Below are 19261 nucleotides of genomic sequence, written 5' to 3'. Positions count from 1 at the left end.
ATGAAAGCTATGCCACTATTTTAGCAAGTATATTTAATTGCATCTAATTAGCATTTTGCAAATTGCATGCTAAAATCATGGGTTATATCCCATGCTCTTCAGTGATAGTTTCTTTAAATAATTTCCTAAAAACCCTGTGGATCGATGGCCTGAAAATAGCTGATCATTGCACATTAATTTTAGTGATGTTTCCATCCTTATTTACTGTCCAGTTGTTTCTATCATGGTATAAATTAAATCATATTTTTGTGCAAGCCACTTGGTTACAAAGAGATAAATTATGAATTAAGGGCAAAATCTGAGCCTTTAGAGAAACAAGGGAACAGATTTCCCTGGAGCTTTTATGTAATCAGGAATAGCAGGTAGGACTCTTCCCTATGGACCAACATTCACTGAAACCTAACAAACAGATTATCCCAATTTGTCTCAGTGTAAAATACAATTTTTAACACCCTATTTCCATATTTCAATTAGCAATCATTCTTGAGGGTTCATTAGCACCTGCTAAGTATGTCACAGCGTGAAGATGAGGTGCCAGGATACCAGTGCAAAGTAGAGTATTTGGAAAAATCAACAAAACTGAGCTCATCAGGAAAGAAAATCAAAATAGAAAAAAATAAATAAATAAAAATGAGCTTAAAAAGAAGAAAGCCAAAACAAGTGAAACCTGAAGTAATACTTCACCTAAACAAGGAACCAAGGACTAAGCAGAAAACCTAAAGACTCTACAGCTTCTTGTAGGGCTGTGACCAAGGACAGCACCTGATGTTGCTTTACTGGGGTGCAGTTTAGGGAGAGCCCCCTCAGTTCAAAAGATAGGAGAGCTGAACTGGGTACCTTGTTTGATTTCCCCTACTCTTTATGAAACTTATAGATACCTTCCTTTGTAACCAATAATAATGAATCAAACTTAATCAAGTAGTCAACTTATTATTATACATTATTGCTTATTACAAAAATGTATCGGAGTAATGACAATCCCTTAGGCAAAAGAAGCTCTTATAAATTTAATAAAATAGAAATTGGAAAAAATGCAGTGCATAGTACAGAAGAAACAGGATGTTTAGGACAGAGTTCCTTCATCAACTGTGCAAGCAAAATGCTTATGAATGACTTCTATCCAAAATGTCCTATTCCTTTGGATACCTTGTATACTACATTGCAGTTTTTACTACCTCTACATCATTAATTACTGTACACTGCAGCTACTCTTTTATACAATGGATTAGAAAGCATTCAGACCCCTTTACTTGTTTGTTACTTGATGTTGGTGTTTTGTGTTGTGGGTTTGATTTTGAATAGATATAATTGCCTATTTTGCCCCTCAATCTTAAACTTAATCACCTGCAATGATGAAGAGAAAACAAGGGTTTAGGGAGTTTTAAAAATAAATTAAAAATCAAAAACTGAAATCTCTTATTCACAAAAATATTTAGACCCTTTATTCAGTACTTTGTAGAAGCCTATTTACAGCTGCAGGTCATCTAAGATGCATCTCTACAAGCTTTGGACACCTGGATTTTGGATTTAGTTATCCCATACTCCATGGCAAATCTTCGAAAGCTCCATCAGATAGAATGGCAAGCGTCTGTGCACGATGTCCTCATATCTTTTCACAGATGTTTGAGAGGTTGAAGTCTGGGCATGCAGTTGAGGTACTCAAGGACAAGCACAGACTTGCTCTGAAGCAATGTTAAATTGGCTGTATGCTTCAAATCATTGCCACATTGAAAGAACTGTTACCCAAATCTGACTTTGCGGGTGCTCTAGAGGAGGGATATTTCAAGGCTGTTCCTGTATTTTGCTGCATTCATCCATTCTTCAGTTGTTACCTGAGAAGCACACACATATCACGATGTTGCCAGAGGGACCTTTGGGTTCTTTCTTACCTCCCTGACCACTTTCTTGTCTTTCATGCCTAGTGGCAATTTTGGCTAAATGGTCAACTCCCAGAAGGTTCAAGGTTATGCCAAACTTCTTTCATTTCAAAATGAATAAGGTCACTGTAATCATTGGAATACTCAAAGCCAAAGCTTGCTTTATATCCTTGCCTTGATCTATGCCTTGGCTAAATTTGATTATGGAGACCCTCCATAAACTTTATCGTTGGCTTTTGCCCTGACTATGAAGTGTAAATTGTGAGCTCTTATGGACCCAGATGTGTTCCTTTCCAACTATGTCAATTCAAATTGCAAATGGTGGACTCCAACTGAGGTCTAGACAGATCTAAAGGATAATTAAAGCAACCAGGATGCACCTGACCACAATTTGGAATGCCATAGCAGAGTCTGTATTTTTGTAAAGAAGTGATTTGAGTTTTTGTATTTAATTAACTTTTATATATATATACACACACACTCTGGGATGTGAGCCTAAGTTGGAGGAGTGGCTCTAACAGTTTCCCAGGAGTAACATCATGAATTTCGGTCCAGAAGAGCGTAAACCTACGAACTATAGGTGGAGCCAAATCTGAAAATGGTTTTGGCAAATCACAAATAATGGGTTTTTACAATATTTATTTTGTACAAATATTTGTACATTTATTTGTTTTCAGGAAGAAATAAAACAGCCCTCTAACTGTATATTGTTGGTAATTTTATATGACCTTTAGTTGACCTTTTAAGTGATTGTTTCAAATTGCATAGCTAGGCAGATCAATCGATCGATCCACCCTCATCCATCTAGCTATCGTTTGTTCCATTAACCAACTGAGAGACACAAACAAGTGGCCAGGGATCATATACAGGAATATATGTAAGTCCAAATGGGAGGAGCCACAGGAACTGGTGGCAAACAGCAAGGCTAAGATTTTGTGGTGGTTCCAGATCCAGATAGAGAAGGAAGTACTGCTGAACCAACCAGACATCATGATAGTACATAAGATGTAGAAAAATATGCATTTTTCTGACAAAAAAAATGTGATTTTTTTAAGATAGTGTAATGTTCATATCAAGTTTGGTGCATTTTTAAAACACTTTTAAAGTATTTAATTTATCTTTCATAAATGTGTGGCAGAGGTTTTGCCATGTACAGACAGACAATCAAAGAAAAATACAAACAGGGGCTTTTCATTAAGCGATAGATGCTAACTAGTTAATAGTTTGCAGTTCTTACCAGGAGCAAACACACTAAGGATACACTTGGACAAACAAAAAATGGCTTTAAACAGTAATAAACAACAAAAATGTGTTATGAAGGTACTCACTGCTACAGTCCTCCATTTTGTTTAACTCCAAAATTTATATAGATTGTAGAAGAATGTATTGATTTCTATAATGTATCTGCTTCAATTAGTACCGAGTGTAGATGAAAGGAAGGTGGAGCTAGACATCTTGAGTTAAGATTTAGGTGGTTCTCTGTGTGTAATATATCAAACCACCAGATAGGCTGTTAGATAGGCTGTGAGAATCTACAGTTTGGGGGTAGTTCATATAAATCCACTTTAGGCAATTAATATTATTCTTATGAGCTTTAGGTGGTGTTATTATTCTTAGTTCCACAACAGTCAAAAATAATATGCTTCAAGGTATTTCATAACAGCAAATAAGATAATGTGGATGGCAAAAATATGATAGATTATGTCTTTATTAGTTGAAAGACAAGGGATTAACCCCACTAGCCTAATTATACCAGCTACCCCTACATAGCTACTTAAGCTTTTCATTTCTAGATTGAGTTGGCTGATCTTGCTGAATTTATGGTGAGATTTCCATTGAAAGGTAGCTGTTTCAATTAGATATGCCAGTCTTTTCTATTAAGTATGCCACATTGTCTCACTTGTAGTCCACATTCCAAGTTAGCTGGCTAAGGTAGCATGCACACATTTTACTAATAATGCCATAATTACTTCTTCAGAGCATTGAGGACCAGGCTGGAATAAGTCAGCCTCCTTAGTGAAATTCATAATTTCATTGGTCAGATTTCTTCTCATTTTGTTAACAGACTTGGCTACATTACAGAACACTTCAAAATATCACCAGAAAAAATTATATGCATGGAAGCATGTAAACCTCAATAAGTTACTGCAGCCATACTACTGAACAATTTTGGTTAGTTCCACTGTCACATACAGATATGCTATAATATAGTTGTAATGTTTCAGACACTCGCAGATAAAATGTTTTAATCAGAAAAGTACAATCCAACATGGTAGTCAAAAACTAGGGTCAGAACCAGCGCATGAGGATTAACAGTGCCAGGGAGCATCACAAACAGTAATAAAACAGTCCAGGTTGAAAGACAGAAAAACAGTATAACCAAGCAGACAAATCCAAAGAGACAGGCAAAAAACAGGTAAGCATATGGAAGTAGTCAGCAATTTAAAAAAAAAAAAGCCGAAAGGAATGAATGCTCAACATGCCCTTACCAGAAGAAGAAGAAGTAGAAGTAGAAGTAGAAGAAGAAGTAGAAGAAGAAGTAGAAGAAGAAGTAGAAGAAGAAGAAGTAGAAAACAAAAAACAGTGGCAATACTTCCCAAAGAGTGTATCAAAGTGGCAGGTTTAAATAGACAGAGTAAGGGAGTAACAGGTGCAGTTAATAGTCCGGTGATGAGGATCTTGTGAATTGTCGGTTGGGCTGTCATCTGGATGGTAATCGGAATGCTGGGAGTTGTAGTGAACTGGGGAAATGGGTGGCATGATGATAGTCCTGTAGTTGCCAAGAATATTTATACCTATATGAATATGTTGATTTTTAAAAATATGTTACTATTTTTTCTATCCGGTTTTTGTGACCCCATCTCTGAAGGCTTAACAGGACCTGAAAGCACACTACTGATAAAAATACTACTACTCTGGAAGGCACTAAGTATTTATCTGGGCTTCTGACCTCCTGAGAACATGGAATATATGTTTGTGCCTTGATCTTTGCCTGCCTAATATTATATGTTTCATATACGTTTATTGCAGCAACTCTGGGAGCACTTGAATTTAGCTTGCTTTATGAACAAGAACATAACAGCCTTCACTGCAACATCATCAGAGCTAAGGTAATATCAGCAACAGAGGTGTGTGTGTGTGTGTGTGTGTGTGTGTGTGTGTGTGTGTGTGTGTGTGTGTATGTATGTATGTATATATATATATATATATATATATATATATATATATATATATATATATATGTGTGTGTGTGTGTGTGTGTGTGTGTGTGTGTGTGTGTGTGTGTGTGTGTGTGTGTGTGTGTACACATATGCATATACTTTCTTCCTGATACATCTACCTCACATATACTGTAGTGGTTTTTTTTTAAATCTTGAAGGCTTCTACTCTTTGTTGCTCTATTAATTCATCCATCCATTCTTAATCGTACTGAGACCTAGAATGCATGCTTACTTACAAATATAAAAGCCCTCTTTATTATACATGGATTTATTGAATCTGGAGTATATGACTGAACATAAATATGTGCCTCTGGCCTCTGTGAACATATGGACTGGAATTAACAGGAGTATCTTTTTGGCTCTAAGATTAAACATTTAGCCAGATTTTGTGCCCTCCCTTTAAATAAAAAATTCAGGGCCCATATAAATGTTTAAAATGTAAAGTTTTAGTAAGGACTTGCATGCAGACTCACTAGGCTTCCTTTCCTATGCTTGGGAAATGTTTGATTCTAAGATGATTTTTTCCCTCAGGGTTTGAAGCCAATGGATTCCAATGGCTTGGCTGATCCCTATGTCAAGCTGCATCTGTTACCTGGTGCAAGCAAGGTCAGTTGCACATTTAATCAATTTCTTGCCTGGACTGAGTAAGAATGATTATTTTACCAGTAAATATTCTAGCTGTAGTGTGTGTAGCAATGTCGAGTTCCTTCCGATTCCACTTCATCATATTACTAATGATAAATGCAAAAGAAGGCAAATGAGATCACTACTCTCTTTTCTCACATTAGCAGTCTTAACTAATATTCTTAGTTTTAATCAGTTACCTTTATGCAAGTGAGACCACAATAATAGGATTAACTGAAGTTTTGTAACTGTACTAAACGATACAATGACATGGCAGTAATTCTGTTTATATTACTGTTTAGTATTATTAATTGTTGTTTGCTAATCCTTTTTGTCTAAGTATATGGGGGGAAGGGATATGTAGAAAGTTATGGATGGAGGCCATAGGATTAAAGGGAAGAGGTGGGCTCTGCTGGGGGTATGTTTTAAGATTATAACAGTATCTTTTTGTCAGTCCTCACATCAGTATAGCTCCTCATCACTCTCCTGAAGGTCCAATCATTTTTACATTTAAAAGGTGAAGGGTGAAATATAGATACATTTTTACTGACATTCCATTGAACATCAAAGGTCAGTTTTATGTTGTGATTATAAGTATATTTGCATGACTCTGTTGTCAACCCAGTCAACTAAGTTACGCACCAAGACTCTCCGCAACACTCGTAATCCTGCCTGGAATGAGACTCTGGTATACCATGGGCTGACAGATGATGACATGCAGCGCAAAACCCTCAGGTTAGAGATCCCTCTAATGTTAGAATAATGTTCTCAAAGAATTTAAGATTAAGTGGCACAATAAGACTAATTTGATCTGAAAACAGTTCAACAAATTGAGAAGCTAATTGATACACAAGCTATTAGACACCGGTTTGTATGGAAACACAAACTGCCTTTACCCTGCAGTTTTAAAAGAAAAAACATGTATATGCATTTGTTTACATATCCATGGATATTCAAGCCCTGGCTATCAGAAATATTGGATTTATGGGATTTGTGATGCATCACACACATTTTTTTGCAGATTAGATTTGCAGAGTTTTGCAGGCTATCATCATTTGATTTGTAGTTACTACAAATTTATAACAGCATTTTTCCAACACAATATTTACACTTTCTCTGGGCCTGTTAGTAGAAAATTGCATTGGATTAACTTTGTATTCATTCTATAACCTTTAAGACTTGATGGGTATTTTTAAAAAATCTTATCCATCTCTCTGTTAAATATAACTAGAACTACTGTACAACTTTAAACAGTTGTAATGTTACATGCTACATTTTATTATCTTAATTTTTTTAAAGTTATTATGGTCTTGCTTTAAAATTGTTATCAAGAATAAATGTTTGGGCAAAAATAATCTTTGAAGGAAGAGACAATGAGAACCTTGGGAAATTTATTTTAGGAAAACATTTTGCTGTTTTTAGTTGCTGGTGAAAAGGGATTGTGTAGCATATTTTTGGCATAGTATTGTGTTGTAATCATGTAACCTATCTTTGAAGATTTCTTTGTGAATCAGATGTTTTATTTTATGCCACCTGCATTCAGCCTTGCTGCATTCTCTCATTTGGATTTGAAATGCAGTATCAATTCTGTATGGTGCTTTCTGTTGGCATGGAATGGCTTTAACTTTAACTGGAGTGATCTCATCCTTAACACTAATAATTTTTGAGTTGAAGCTGTGCAGCCAAGCATCAACAGACTTGGATGTTTTGAAAAGAATGTCATGCTGTGCTGTCATTTATAAATCTCTTCTCAAAACAGAAAATAACGATTTGACAAAACTACATCCTTAACAGTGGCTGATATGTTGAGATGTTTTAAGATAACCAAATCTAGAGTGTGACCAAGTGTGAGTTCCCACCCACATTCTGAGAGAGACCAAAAGAGTCCAATATGACACAGAGATCTTTGGCTTAATTTTCCTTGTGATTATATATGTATGTTAAAATTACCAATAATAACAAAACAGTCAAAATCAGTGGAAATAAAAGAAAATGTATATAAATTCATCAATAAAATTGGCATTGCACTTTGGAGTTCTGTAGACAGTTACTAGTAATATTCTTAGTACCTCTTTAAGAACCGAACAGAGATACTCCAAGGATATAAAATAGCCAAATGATATGTGCTTACATTGAAAGAACCATTAAATAGAGCAGATGTACTTCCACCTTCCAGCTGGCATGATTCAGAAACATTTATAAAGTTGACGTTTGGTGCAGCTCAGAAAATTAAAACTGTTGTGGCACCACAATGATTTAACATTTCAGTTAAAAGCATATAATCAAGCCCATGGGTTGTAATAAAATTATTAAGTAAATGAGAGTTGTTTGTGGGTGATCTGATATTTAGAAGACCTCACTTATTAATCTGTGTGTTTTGCTCCATAGCAGTGGCTCACATTTTACATATTTCAGATTGGATATGTTTACAGTATATGACATGTATTTCCCTTTTTTGTTTGTTTTAATAAGGACTGGAATGGGAGAGATTGCAGGGACAAGCGAAGAAGTCAATGACGTGATAAGAATCAAATCTCTCTTTGTATTAAAAAGGACTTGTATTTGAAGCACTTAATATTTCACTTAAATGTCATTTGTTACAGAATTTCTGTTTGTGATGAGGACAAGTTTGGGCACAATGAGTTTATTGGTGAGACCAGAATAGCTCTGAAGAAAATAAAATATAACCAGAAAAGGAATTTCAATGTATGCCTAGAGAGAGTGGTACCAGTAAGTATCTTTCACTCTCTTTCATGCTCTCTGTCTCTGACACACACACACACACACACACAATAATTATATTGTGCTTTCTTTTGTCCCATTTCTACCATTTTAGACAAAGAGAACAGCAACTGCTGGAACTGCTAGGGGAATATCCCTTTATGAAGATGAGGTAAATGCACAGCAAACCAGAGTCATCCACAAGTTGGATTGTAATTATGCAACACTAGATATCTGAACATTAGAGCTTCACATAGAGCCCGACCCATTCACTTCATAAGAGAAAACAGAAAACATGCAACTTCGCAAGCTCTTCACAGGGGTCATCAGGTAGGCACCTCCCTTCATCAGTGTTTTCTCCCACAACACCTCCAGAAGGCTTAACAGTTAAGCCTGGCATCCCATTAATAATTAAGAAAGAGTAGAGTAACAGGTTATGTTAAAGGTAATTTTACAGATTTTTGAGCATAAGCATAATTTGCTTATTCAGAACGAGTTGAATCCATTCATATTGTTTTGATGAGAAATGCACAATCATAGGTGCCAGAGATCAAAAGAAAGCAACAAAAAATCAAATGGGCAAATGGTAATATTCCAGACCATGTCTTTGCTCAGTCTGACTCTTCATATCGTTATGTATATTGTGTTGTGGTGTGTATGTATGTATAGTCTGGTAAGGACGGAACAGAGGTGGAGGAGAGAGGACGTATCCTGATCTCCCTAATGTATAACAGCCAGCAGAGTCGTCTCATCGTGGGTGTAATCCGTTGTGTTCACCTAGCAGCCATGGATGCTAATGGATACTCTGACCCCTTCGTCAAAATGTGAGCCAAATATGTGAGCCAAATATGTGATATGTTTTGAAAAATAAGATTCAAGTGAAACATTCAACTAAATGAAAAAATAAACTAGAACTGAAAAGTACATTTTATTAAAAAAAAAAAAAAAAAAAAAGATGTCTTATCAGACCTATAAAAATATAAATAATGCAATAAATAATGCAATCCCTGAAAATTAAATAAAGATAAACTGAATCTCACACGGAGCAGAAAATAATAAAGAAATAAAACAAGAATACAAAGAATACAAAACTATTGTAATATACCTGCACACTGTCTTTAAACATTGTCATGAGTTACCAGGACATTTGAGGATCCAATTACAGCATGCAGTTTAATTCAGAGTAGCAGTATAGGGACACAGTCCAAACATCAATAAAGAGGGAAAAGTCAGGAGTCAAAAGTGGGAAAGCAAATAGCAAGCAGAGGTACGAAAACATAATCCAAAAACAACAGGAGTAGAAATAACAGAGCAAGAATCAGATTGTCTAGTTTGCCCATTGTCTAGTTTGGTGCTTTATCTAGTCTAATAAATAAATCTATCTTAATTATAAAGCCTTTCATAAGTTAAGGAGTAGAGAAAAGACTACGATCAGTAAGATATGATCCAAAGTGTGTTACTGTATTTGCCTGACCATATTTTCTTCACATGCAATGGTTGCAGATGCCTAAAGCCAGACATGGGGAAGAAGGCTAAGAACAAGACCCAGATTAAGAAGAAGACCCTAAACCCTGAGTTCAATGAAGTAAGAGCTAAACAAACAGACTACGTCTGCCCGACGGCAACCACAATTTTAACACCCATCTTTACTCTCAACAGTCAGAAAACTGTTGGCCTACCCATACAGTCTGCGTTTCCACTTTCTCACCCTCTTTGAGTCTCAGCCACTTAGCCAAAGGTGTGAGCGAAAGACAGTAGTCAGGAAATGCTGGTGCCAAATGTTCCTGTAGACTAGAGAATGTGTAGACGTAAATTTGATTCTGCGGCTCAGGTCATTTCATACAAATCAGGGCATGTCGGTGATATCAAGATTGCATGTAAGTCTAAACTTGTCAGGGGACAAAATTGGCTGCAATGACATTAACTAAATTAACTAAATGAAGGTAGTTAATGCTTGGCTATGTTATTTTGCTGTAAAGGTTATACAGTTTTCACTATAGTTTAATTTTCATCCTGATAAAAAAAAGAAACAAACCTACCATTCCATCAGCGCCTATGAACAGGCCTTATCTGGTGTCTGAATTTAAGAATTACTTGTTTCATTATCGATAGGTTTGTATAAATTTGGCTGTATTACACAAGTTCTCCCTGAGCACAGCATTATATTCAGATGTTAGAATAATGCAGAAGGCTGTGAGTCTGTGACAGGCAACTGTAAATCAAGCATGGAATATTAAGATCACATCCAGACAGATGGATGCGTGTATTTGGTGGGTTTGTAAGCAATGTTTTATCATGTTTTTGTTGTGGGGCTTTTTTGTGGAATTTGCAACATGTCTGATATTTTACTGAAGGGCACTGTTTAGAAGGCTACGTGACAACTACCTTTTTGATAACTGATATAAACATACATAAACGATTATTCCAACAAGCAACAGTTGTCAGAGCAGCAAAGTCACTTGTCATAATGTGTTATATCATTTCACTCTACATAGTGCCATGACACATCCTAATGTCACCCAAAGTCTGTCACTTGACATAGATATTATGTAAAGTTGATAAAAGCTGATTTTTATTATGTAAAGTTGATAAAAGCTGCATGTCGGAATAAGGGTTTATAAGTGTTTGTGTATTTTCAAATCAGTTGTCATGAAGGGCTTACATAGGTGTCATATAACTTTCTAAGTACATTTAGTACATTTTATGTTCCCTGGACCTTTAACACATTTGTTCAACTTGTCACATGCCTTATATATTATATAGATTAAAAACTGCTGATCTGGGCTGTTTATTATGACCTGGATTTTTTTTATGTCTCACTGGCTCCATAAGATGTATGTGTCATTTCTATGAAATCTTTAAGATTTCTGTCACTGCTGACCTTCAATCTCTGAATGTAGAATAGACACATTTACATTAAAATTGCATCTAGTAAATATTATTAAATGTTATCTTTTGTAACAATTGTTTTTGCAGGAATTTAGCTATGAAATCAAGCATGCAGAGCTGGCCAAGAAAACCTTGGATATCTCTGTGTGGGATTATGATATTGGCAAATGCAATGATTATATAGGTAAATCATGAATTCATTGTAAGATTCAATGCAAAGATAATGTTTGATTCATGCATGATAAGCGTGTGTGTTCATATCTAAAGCTTTTACTACAAATTCATATTGTGCATTACAGCATGTTGTAAAATACATGAGTGCCTCAAACGTTGTTTTTTTTAAATTCAATAAGCTCAAAGTTGATTTCACTAAATGCTGCTCATCTCAATAGAGTCTTTTGTTTCTCATCCAGGGTATTTAATTATTGTGCTTCAGAAACCTGTTTCAACCCCCCCCCCCCCCCTTTTTTTTAAAGGTTCAACATTTGAACCAAAAATGTTAACGTGTCTATAATGAATAATATCTTGTAGTTAATATTTATTAATTTATGCTCTTACAGTATTTATGCTCGCTCTACTATGATGTGAACCTCTTGAGCTAGCGGCCACTAGCTATCATTTATTGCTAACATTAGCATTTTTGATTGAAGCAGTTCTTTAACATTTGTTCAATAATCCGGCAGGAGGGTGTCAGCTGGGCATCACTGCCAAAGGAGAGCGTCTGAAGCACTGGTATGAGTGCCTCAAGAACAAAGACAAGAAGATTGAGCGCTGGCACACCCTGCTTAATGAGAATCATATCTCCAGTGATTAAGACTTGTGATGAGTCTTCATGCATGCCTTAGATAATTACCCCAACCCTAGTTTAACCTTGTTCTTTTTGCATTCCCTTGCTTCCCTTATTCTCCACTAAACTAAAGTTTACATATTCTCTCATATCATACCCTCTTACTGCTATCTGCCATCACAGATTGTCCCTGTGTGTTTCCAACAAGGGGAATGTTTGAAAAAATTGGCAATGAATTTTGGGAGTTTTGTCAGCTTCAAACTATAACTTCAAACTATAAAGAAAAAATCAAGCAGTAGTGGAGTTAAGGCATGCAGCGAAAACATATGCTCTTAGTTTGTTGCTATAGCCTAGCCAAAAAAAAACACAAAAAAAAACCAAAAACAAACACACACACACAAACACACACACAAAGAGAAACATTTATTTATGTACTTTGGTCATTGACACTGCCAATTATAAACATTTACCCTGTTGAAGGCACATCTTAACATATCTGCAACCCTTGGACAACTTATTAAAGGCCCCCAGTCTTTCCTAAAATCACTGTAAAAAACTAAAGTTTACACTCATTGGGCATTGTTCATCATATCTATATGCCTTTGTTAAATATTGTGGTAGCTTGATACTCCATGTCTTAATACAAAATAAAGGAAACAGTGTTTACTTTTATTGGCATGGTATAAGAATGATATTTATACATTTAAACATATGTTAACATAAATGTTACATATGTTATCTAGACCAAACAAGAACTGAAAAAAGGTATAGTTAAGATAAAACCCACTGGAATTTAACATATAAGATCCAGTGGTCACTAACAAAATGTTTACATGGGTTGCCTGGTAGATTATAATTCTTGAAATGGGATCATCAGTTTAGCAGTACAGCTGCATTACTTGGGTCAACATGCTGTTCCGTAAATCACTGTTACAGCTCAATTAATGCCTATTCACTTGAGCTAACAACTCAAGAAAACCACAAACGCCTATAACCATGCAGTTTATATATTGCACATTTATTATTTGATACCAGTGACATATTGGAGGTACAAATAAAAAGGAATTTGTGAGTAAAGCTTAAAAGAAACTTTAGTTTTACATCAGCATGATCCCAGATTTGATGTCAATGGAAGAACTAGTGTTTATTGTTTTTTTTGTTGTTGTTTGTTATAGTTTAGTTTATATGTTTGCCTGTTTGATTAGGTGGGGATATTTAAATATTGAGTATGCACCTGCATGATGTAGATTATCAGTCTGTATCCATTTTATGTGGTCTACTGGTGAAGAATTAGACGTATATTATTAATGTTATGATTTAATACATGCAAAACATTGATGTTATCGTCCTCATTTACAATACGATACAAAGATAAATATAGAAGCTGCATGTTGGAGCCATCCTTTTGCCTGTAATGTCCAAATTAAAGGACACATTTCAGAAATGCCCTTACATAAGGATCTGCTCCATTTTGCATGCGAAATGTGCGTGTCACCTCCAAACCCTGAGTTTTATTACCTGTCTCCATTTACTATAGAGGTGATCCTTATAGTTTGCTCCTCTTGCACAAAGGCTCGTCTATGGGAGTGTAGACCTCTGTGGCTCAAACCCCTGAAGCTTTGCCTTGTAGCTATTGCCCATTGACCTGTGAACATTTAAGCAAAGCACACATTACTGTACAATGGAATGACCTCAGAGTTTTTGCCATTGTAGCTCATGTAGGCTATTTAGCTTTGAATTTATAGATGAAAAGAATATATTGTAAAATGAAATGAGTTAACTTTACCTGAAAGCTTTGCTGGTACTGATTGCTTTGAATCAAATATATGCTACTAAGAATGATCAGAACTTGAATTAATTCTGCATTATTATGTACTATATGGCCAAAAATATGTGGACACCTGACCATCACTCCTATAAGAGCTTGTTAGATATTCCATTCCTATTATGGGCATCTATATGGTGTTCGCTGCCTCTTTGAGGCTATCATACCCACCCTTCTGGGAAGGCTTAACAAGATTTTGAGTAGAGATATTGTGAGAAAATTTGTGTGCATTCAAAAGAGCTTTTGTGAGGTCAGGCACTCATGTTGGACATAAAAGCCTTGCTCATAATCACCATTCTAATTAATCCCAAGAGTGTTTAGTGGAGTTGAGGTTATGGATATGCACGGCCAACTAGAGTTCCTCCACACTAAACTCTTCAGGCCATGTCTTTATTGACTTAACTTTGCACACTGGGGCACAGTCAGGGAGACAGGGAAGCATCTTCCCTAAACTGTTGCCACAAAGGTGGTAGCATATAAATGTCTAAAATGTTTTGTATGCTGTAGCATTAAAATTACCTTTACTTGGATCTAAGGTACCCAAACCCTGAAGCACAACTTCAGACTAGTATTCTTCCACTGTCAAACTGTTGGCACTATGCATTCCAGTATGTAGCATTATTACTGGCATCCAAAAAACCTAGATTTATCAATCAAACTCCCAGATTGATTAATCATTTTAGAGATCTACTGCTCCAGAGTCCAGTGGCAGCATACTTTACACCACTCCAGTCAATGCTTGTCATTTTACATAATCATCTTTGCCTTGTGTATAGCTGCCCAGCCACAGAAACCAAATATATGAAGCAACTGATTCACAGTTCTTGTGCTGATGTTGCTACCACTGAATATTAACTGATGCAACAGCTACACGCTTAAGCACTTGGCAACTCCTGTCTGTGAGTTTGCATGGTATAGTGCTTCACTGCTAAACTGTTGTAGATGCTTTAATTTCACAGTAATAACTCAGTTGACTGGGACAGAACTAGTAGAGCAGAAATGCAATGAGCTTGGCAAAAGGTGGCATCCTATGACAGTGCTGCAGTTTTAGTCACTGGGAATTTGTATGATTATCCATTGCATGGCTATGTGGTTGAATTTATGCTCCTATTAACTAGGATGGGGTGGGGGGTGGGGGGTTAAACCTCTGACCTCAGTAGCTTGGAGAGCTGACCACCTACTTTTGGCCGTATAGTTTATACGGGTACTGCAGATGGAAATTCATTAGTTTGCTATCCCCGGTGCAAAGCACCTCTTCTCATTTGAGATGAATATTTTTTGTACACGGTCCCTGACAAAATAAATTAAATAAAGCTAAAAGTGTAGCATATACCTGATCACCAGTTAGTTTGCTATTATATTTGCTATAACCTGATTATATCATCACACAAGTTTATTCATGCAATTTTGTTTTTCTTTCCAGCACTGCTATTTGTTTGACACAATGCATAACATTATTGATGTTATCGTCCTCATTTACAATACGATACAAAGATAAATATAGAAGCTGCATGTTGGAGCCATCCTTTTGCCTGTAATGTCCAAATTAAAGGACACATTTCAGAAATCTGGAATCCTTGAGACTGAAAACTGAGTATGAAATGAAGGGCCATATAAAAAAAAGACAACTTTGTGACAACTAATCTTTAGGACACTGAGGTGCATACCCTTATAGTGTATCAGGCTCTCCATCTAGTGTGGTGTGAGTTCAACCTGAATTCTGGCCTGATAACTAAACATCTCAGACAGACGCTTGTTAATTTATTTGTCTACTTATTAGTTCCCATCCTACTGAGAAGCATGACTATTCATGTTAGTGTGCATATCTTGAAATAAAGTGCTGTTTTATTCAATCATGATCAGTTTGTAAATATATAGTGCATGCATTTCTGAGAACAGAAATTCTTGTACACTGTGTATGCAGAACATTGGAGACACCTTCCTAATATTGTGTTGAAATCCCCCATGACCTTAAAATGGCCTTAGTTTGTTAAAAGATGGGCTCAACAGTGCTGAAAGCATTAAAAATGCTGGCCCATGCTTGTACTTGTGCATCCCATGATTGAAGTTTGCTCATCATGTCTACTTTAAAAAATATTTTATACCTTGGATGTGCAAATAAAGTGAAATTTAAGCATGGCCCTGAACTAAGATGAATGTTTTTGTTATGTTGAACCACAAATACACATTACAATCCATGTACAAGTGTCAAACACCAGGAATTCATCACTGCAAGGACAACTCACAGTTGTCATTTTTTCTCTCTGAAAGAATAGGAACTCTGTGAGTTCTCCACCTGCTTCATTGCATATTGGCAAGTTGCAACATGTTGTGCATTCTTTTAATAGTCCTTTTGACATGAGTGTTGTATTGGATTCTTGTTGTAACTGTGCCATTGATCTTCAAGGAGTCTTTTTTACCATTTCTTTGACATCTTTTGAGCTCAAAGAAAAAAAAAATCCAACCAAGCAGAAATACAATTTTTGATGCAAATAGTATAGCACATACTAAAATAGCACTTACTACTGTATATCTGGTTCAAATGCATGTTTTTTTCCTTTTTTTCCCTACATGTAAACAATCTATGTCTCTGTTGTCTATAAGCCTCAAAATTCTTCCTTGATCTGTCTTCTTCTCTTCATCAACATTGAATGATTTGTTCATAAAGTGAACTTAGATATGCTCTTAGCTTTCGCCTGTATTCACCTGAGATGTCTATTTCAAAGAAAAAGTTGGTGTCCTTAATGCTTTGTGCACTGTACAGAGTTGCAACTCTTTTTGCATGTATTTTACTTGGTTTCATTCAGAAAGGCCAATAAATGCTAATGTAAGTATAATTTGACAAAAGTATTATTATTATTATTATTATTATTATTATTCAGACATTTATAAGAATTATTCACACAAATATATATTCTGAATGTCTTACACTGGTAAGAGTATTAAGGAATTCCAGGAGCCAGTCACTGTAAACATATAAAGTGCAGTGCTGTTTGCAGAAAGGTTTGCCTTAAATTAACTGGCGAGCACCATGATACACTCTATTAAGAGCTTTCAAGGTTCTAGCATCCTGTACAGTCTTATTAGAGCACAATAAATTAATTAAAAATGTGGTCTTAATATATGCACAATGATGCAACTACTGATGATAATACATTCATTTTTATTTATATTAAATTCCATATTTAAATATAGTTAAATTATATAATATACACTGTGAATCTAATGTTATATAAACTAATACGTTTAAATAATATGCAGTGTCATAACATAGCTTTTACATTATATTTGCAAACACAAAATGGGAAGAGTTTCATGCATTTATATTTTTATTGTAACACTTGCCATTAGATTTATATTATCCTATTCAGAGCATTAGGGGGCAGTTTTGCTTTATTCATATAGTAAGGATTCTTATCTTACTAAGAAATGATCCTACTTCCACCATGAAAAGACTTTGCTTGCAAACTTTGAAGTGAAGCTTGAAGTGAGTTGACAGTGTCATCTCATGCCTACATTTTACTGTCCACTTATATGAACATACCAGTAAACCTTTGGACTGTGACACAATTTCTGTTGGTTTGGAATTGTAATCCAGCATAAAATAAACTGATTCGTTTGAGTGTATGTGTGTGTGTGTGTGTGTGTGTGTGTGTATATCGCATACACATACATACACACTAAGAGGAAGGAGGGCCCGAGGGCTAGTGAGCATCAGAGCAACTAACCAGGATGAATCAATCGACCCTGGAGTACATCAGGATGATTGCCCCAAGTGATGAAGTGCTTAATGGGGACCTCAGACAGCAGAAGTCCGAGTAGAATGGGAATAAGGATGAACCATAATGAGGAACCATCATGGGTTCAACACCCAACCTCCTGTACATATTCAGTGCTGTAACCCACTGAGCTATTAACCCAGCCACGTTGTGTATATATTCTCATGTAGTCTCAGTTGATTGTTTGCAATGCAAAAAATGTTTTTGAGTGTAAATTAATATTTTACTTACTAAGTTTCCATAATGTTTTCTTTATTTGCATGGACATATGAACACTATGCATAAGTATTTGTATTTTTATACAAATAACAGATAGATTCAATTGGATCCTTTGTTCTCCTCTTTCATATTTTGCACCCAAAAAACTGCCAAATGCAACAGTACCTTTAATATTAACCAACATAACATCATCCAGTTTGTTTATTTGTTTTTTCGAAGATGCCATTTCCGTAATGGACAGTTTTACTACTTCCATGTACATAACATTATTTGGCATTATTTAATTTGGCAATGGCAATGTTTATTCAAACCTTTCATATTTTTGTGCATATTGCTCAACGAGGAGATCCATTTGGGAATAGTTCTGGTACAAAGTGCAAATCAACTTAATTGCCAATAAATCCTAAATTTTACGCAGCATGTGCAACATAAATGTTGTGGCTTGTTCAGTCAGAATCTCTTTCAGCATTCCAACTCAGGATCCAACATGGAAGAGAGCCTCTGGAACACTGTGTGCTCAGAGGTTGCAGAGCGGCACTTCTTATGGCTATTGTTGCATCATCCACTGTGACTAATATAAAATGGTACCCTTGTGTACTTTACTCAAATGGACAAACAAGGCCCATACCAATTCTTTCTAAAGGGAAGAGACACAATGGCACCCTTGGGATGGCTGGGGGATTAACTATCTTACATTCACAGCATGATGTACATCTCCTGGCCTGGGAAGTGGCTCCTGCTCAAGGACAACACAGGTCACACACATGTCTACGGCAGGACCAAGAAGGAGATTATGAGGTCCATGAAAGGGCACTGGTCCTGGAAATGCCACAGTTCTCTACAGTACCAGCACCCTTGCTCAGGCTTTACCCCAGCCCTTGTGGCTCAGCTGGATGTACCTGTATACAAAGAGCATGGAGAAAGGAGGTGGGGTATTGGAGAAGGAAGCTGTGTTGGAGCGAGGTAAAGGGAAAGGTTTTTCTGTGTAGTTTTTGAGGTGCAGTGGTAGAAGATAGAGAGGGAGTGAGAGAAAAGGGTCCCCTGCCCCGGGTATGTTATGAGTTGATCCTCCACCAGGTGGATCGCCGCATCTAGTGTCTCCACTCCCATTATGCAAGCAATTAATTGTTCCTGAACCACCAAGTTAAGAATAGCCACGAAGCCCAGTGGCAAAAAGCTATTGCTTACAATGGTTTTGGAGGTCCAGTACAAAGACAAAGTGCTGGTGAAAGTTCTTATACATCAGTGTCTGAAAATGTTGACCTACTGCAAAATGTCTTTTTTTTCATGACTTTGTACTCCAGGTGTGATGATACCTG

At 36.2% G+C, this 19261-nt stretch overlaps 1 protein-coding gene across 3 annotated transcripts in view; it reads left to right on the top strand.

The window, feature by feature from the left end:
- The window catches only part of rph3ab (rabphilin 3A homolog (mouse), b), a 44382-nt gene extending 27601 nt beyond the window's left edge, over positions 1–16781 (top strand). For all 3 annotated transcript variants that reach the window (XM_027029362.2, XM_035530133.1, XM_035530134.1), the window contains 9 exons: positions 4908–4987; positions 5630–5704; positions 6348–6457; positions 8326–8452; positions 8559–8615; positions 9113–9267; positions 9947–10028; positions 11420–11516; positions 12016–16781. In XM_027029362.2, coding sequence (XP_026885163.2) covers positions 4908–4987; positions 5630–5704; positions 6348–6457; positions 8326–8452; positions 8559–8615; positions 9113–9267; positions 9947–10028; positions 11420–11516; positions 12016–12146 — 914 coding nt within the window. In that variant the 3' untranslated portion in view covers positions 12147–16781. The remainder of the gene's footprint in view (positions 1–4907; positions 4988–5629; positions 5705–6347; positions 6458–8325; positions 8453–8558; positions 8616–9112; positions 9268–9946; positions 10029–11419; positions 11517–12015) is intronic.
- Positions 16782–19261: the final 2480 nt, after the last annotated feature.

The sequence above is a fragment of the Electrophorus electricus genome, chromosome 9 (assembly GCF_013358815.1).
Source record: "Electrophorus electricus isolate fEleEle1 chromosome 9, fEleEle1.pri, whole genome shotgun sequence".
Classification (NCBI taxonomy): domain Eukaryota; kingdom Metazoa; phylum Chordata; class Actinopteri; order Gymnotiformes; family Gymnotidae; genus Electrophorus; species Electrophorus electricus.
The sequence above is the reverse complement of the archived record's forward strand: the minus strand, read 5'-3'. Positions and strand labels throughout refer to the sequence as shown.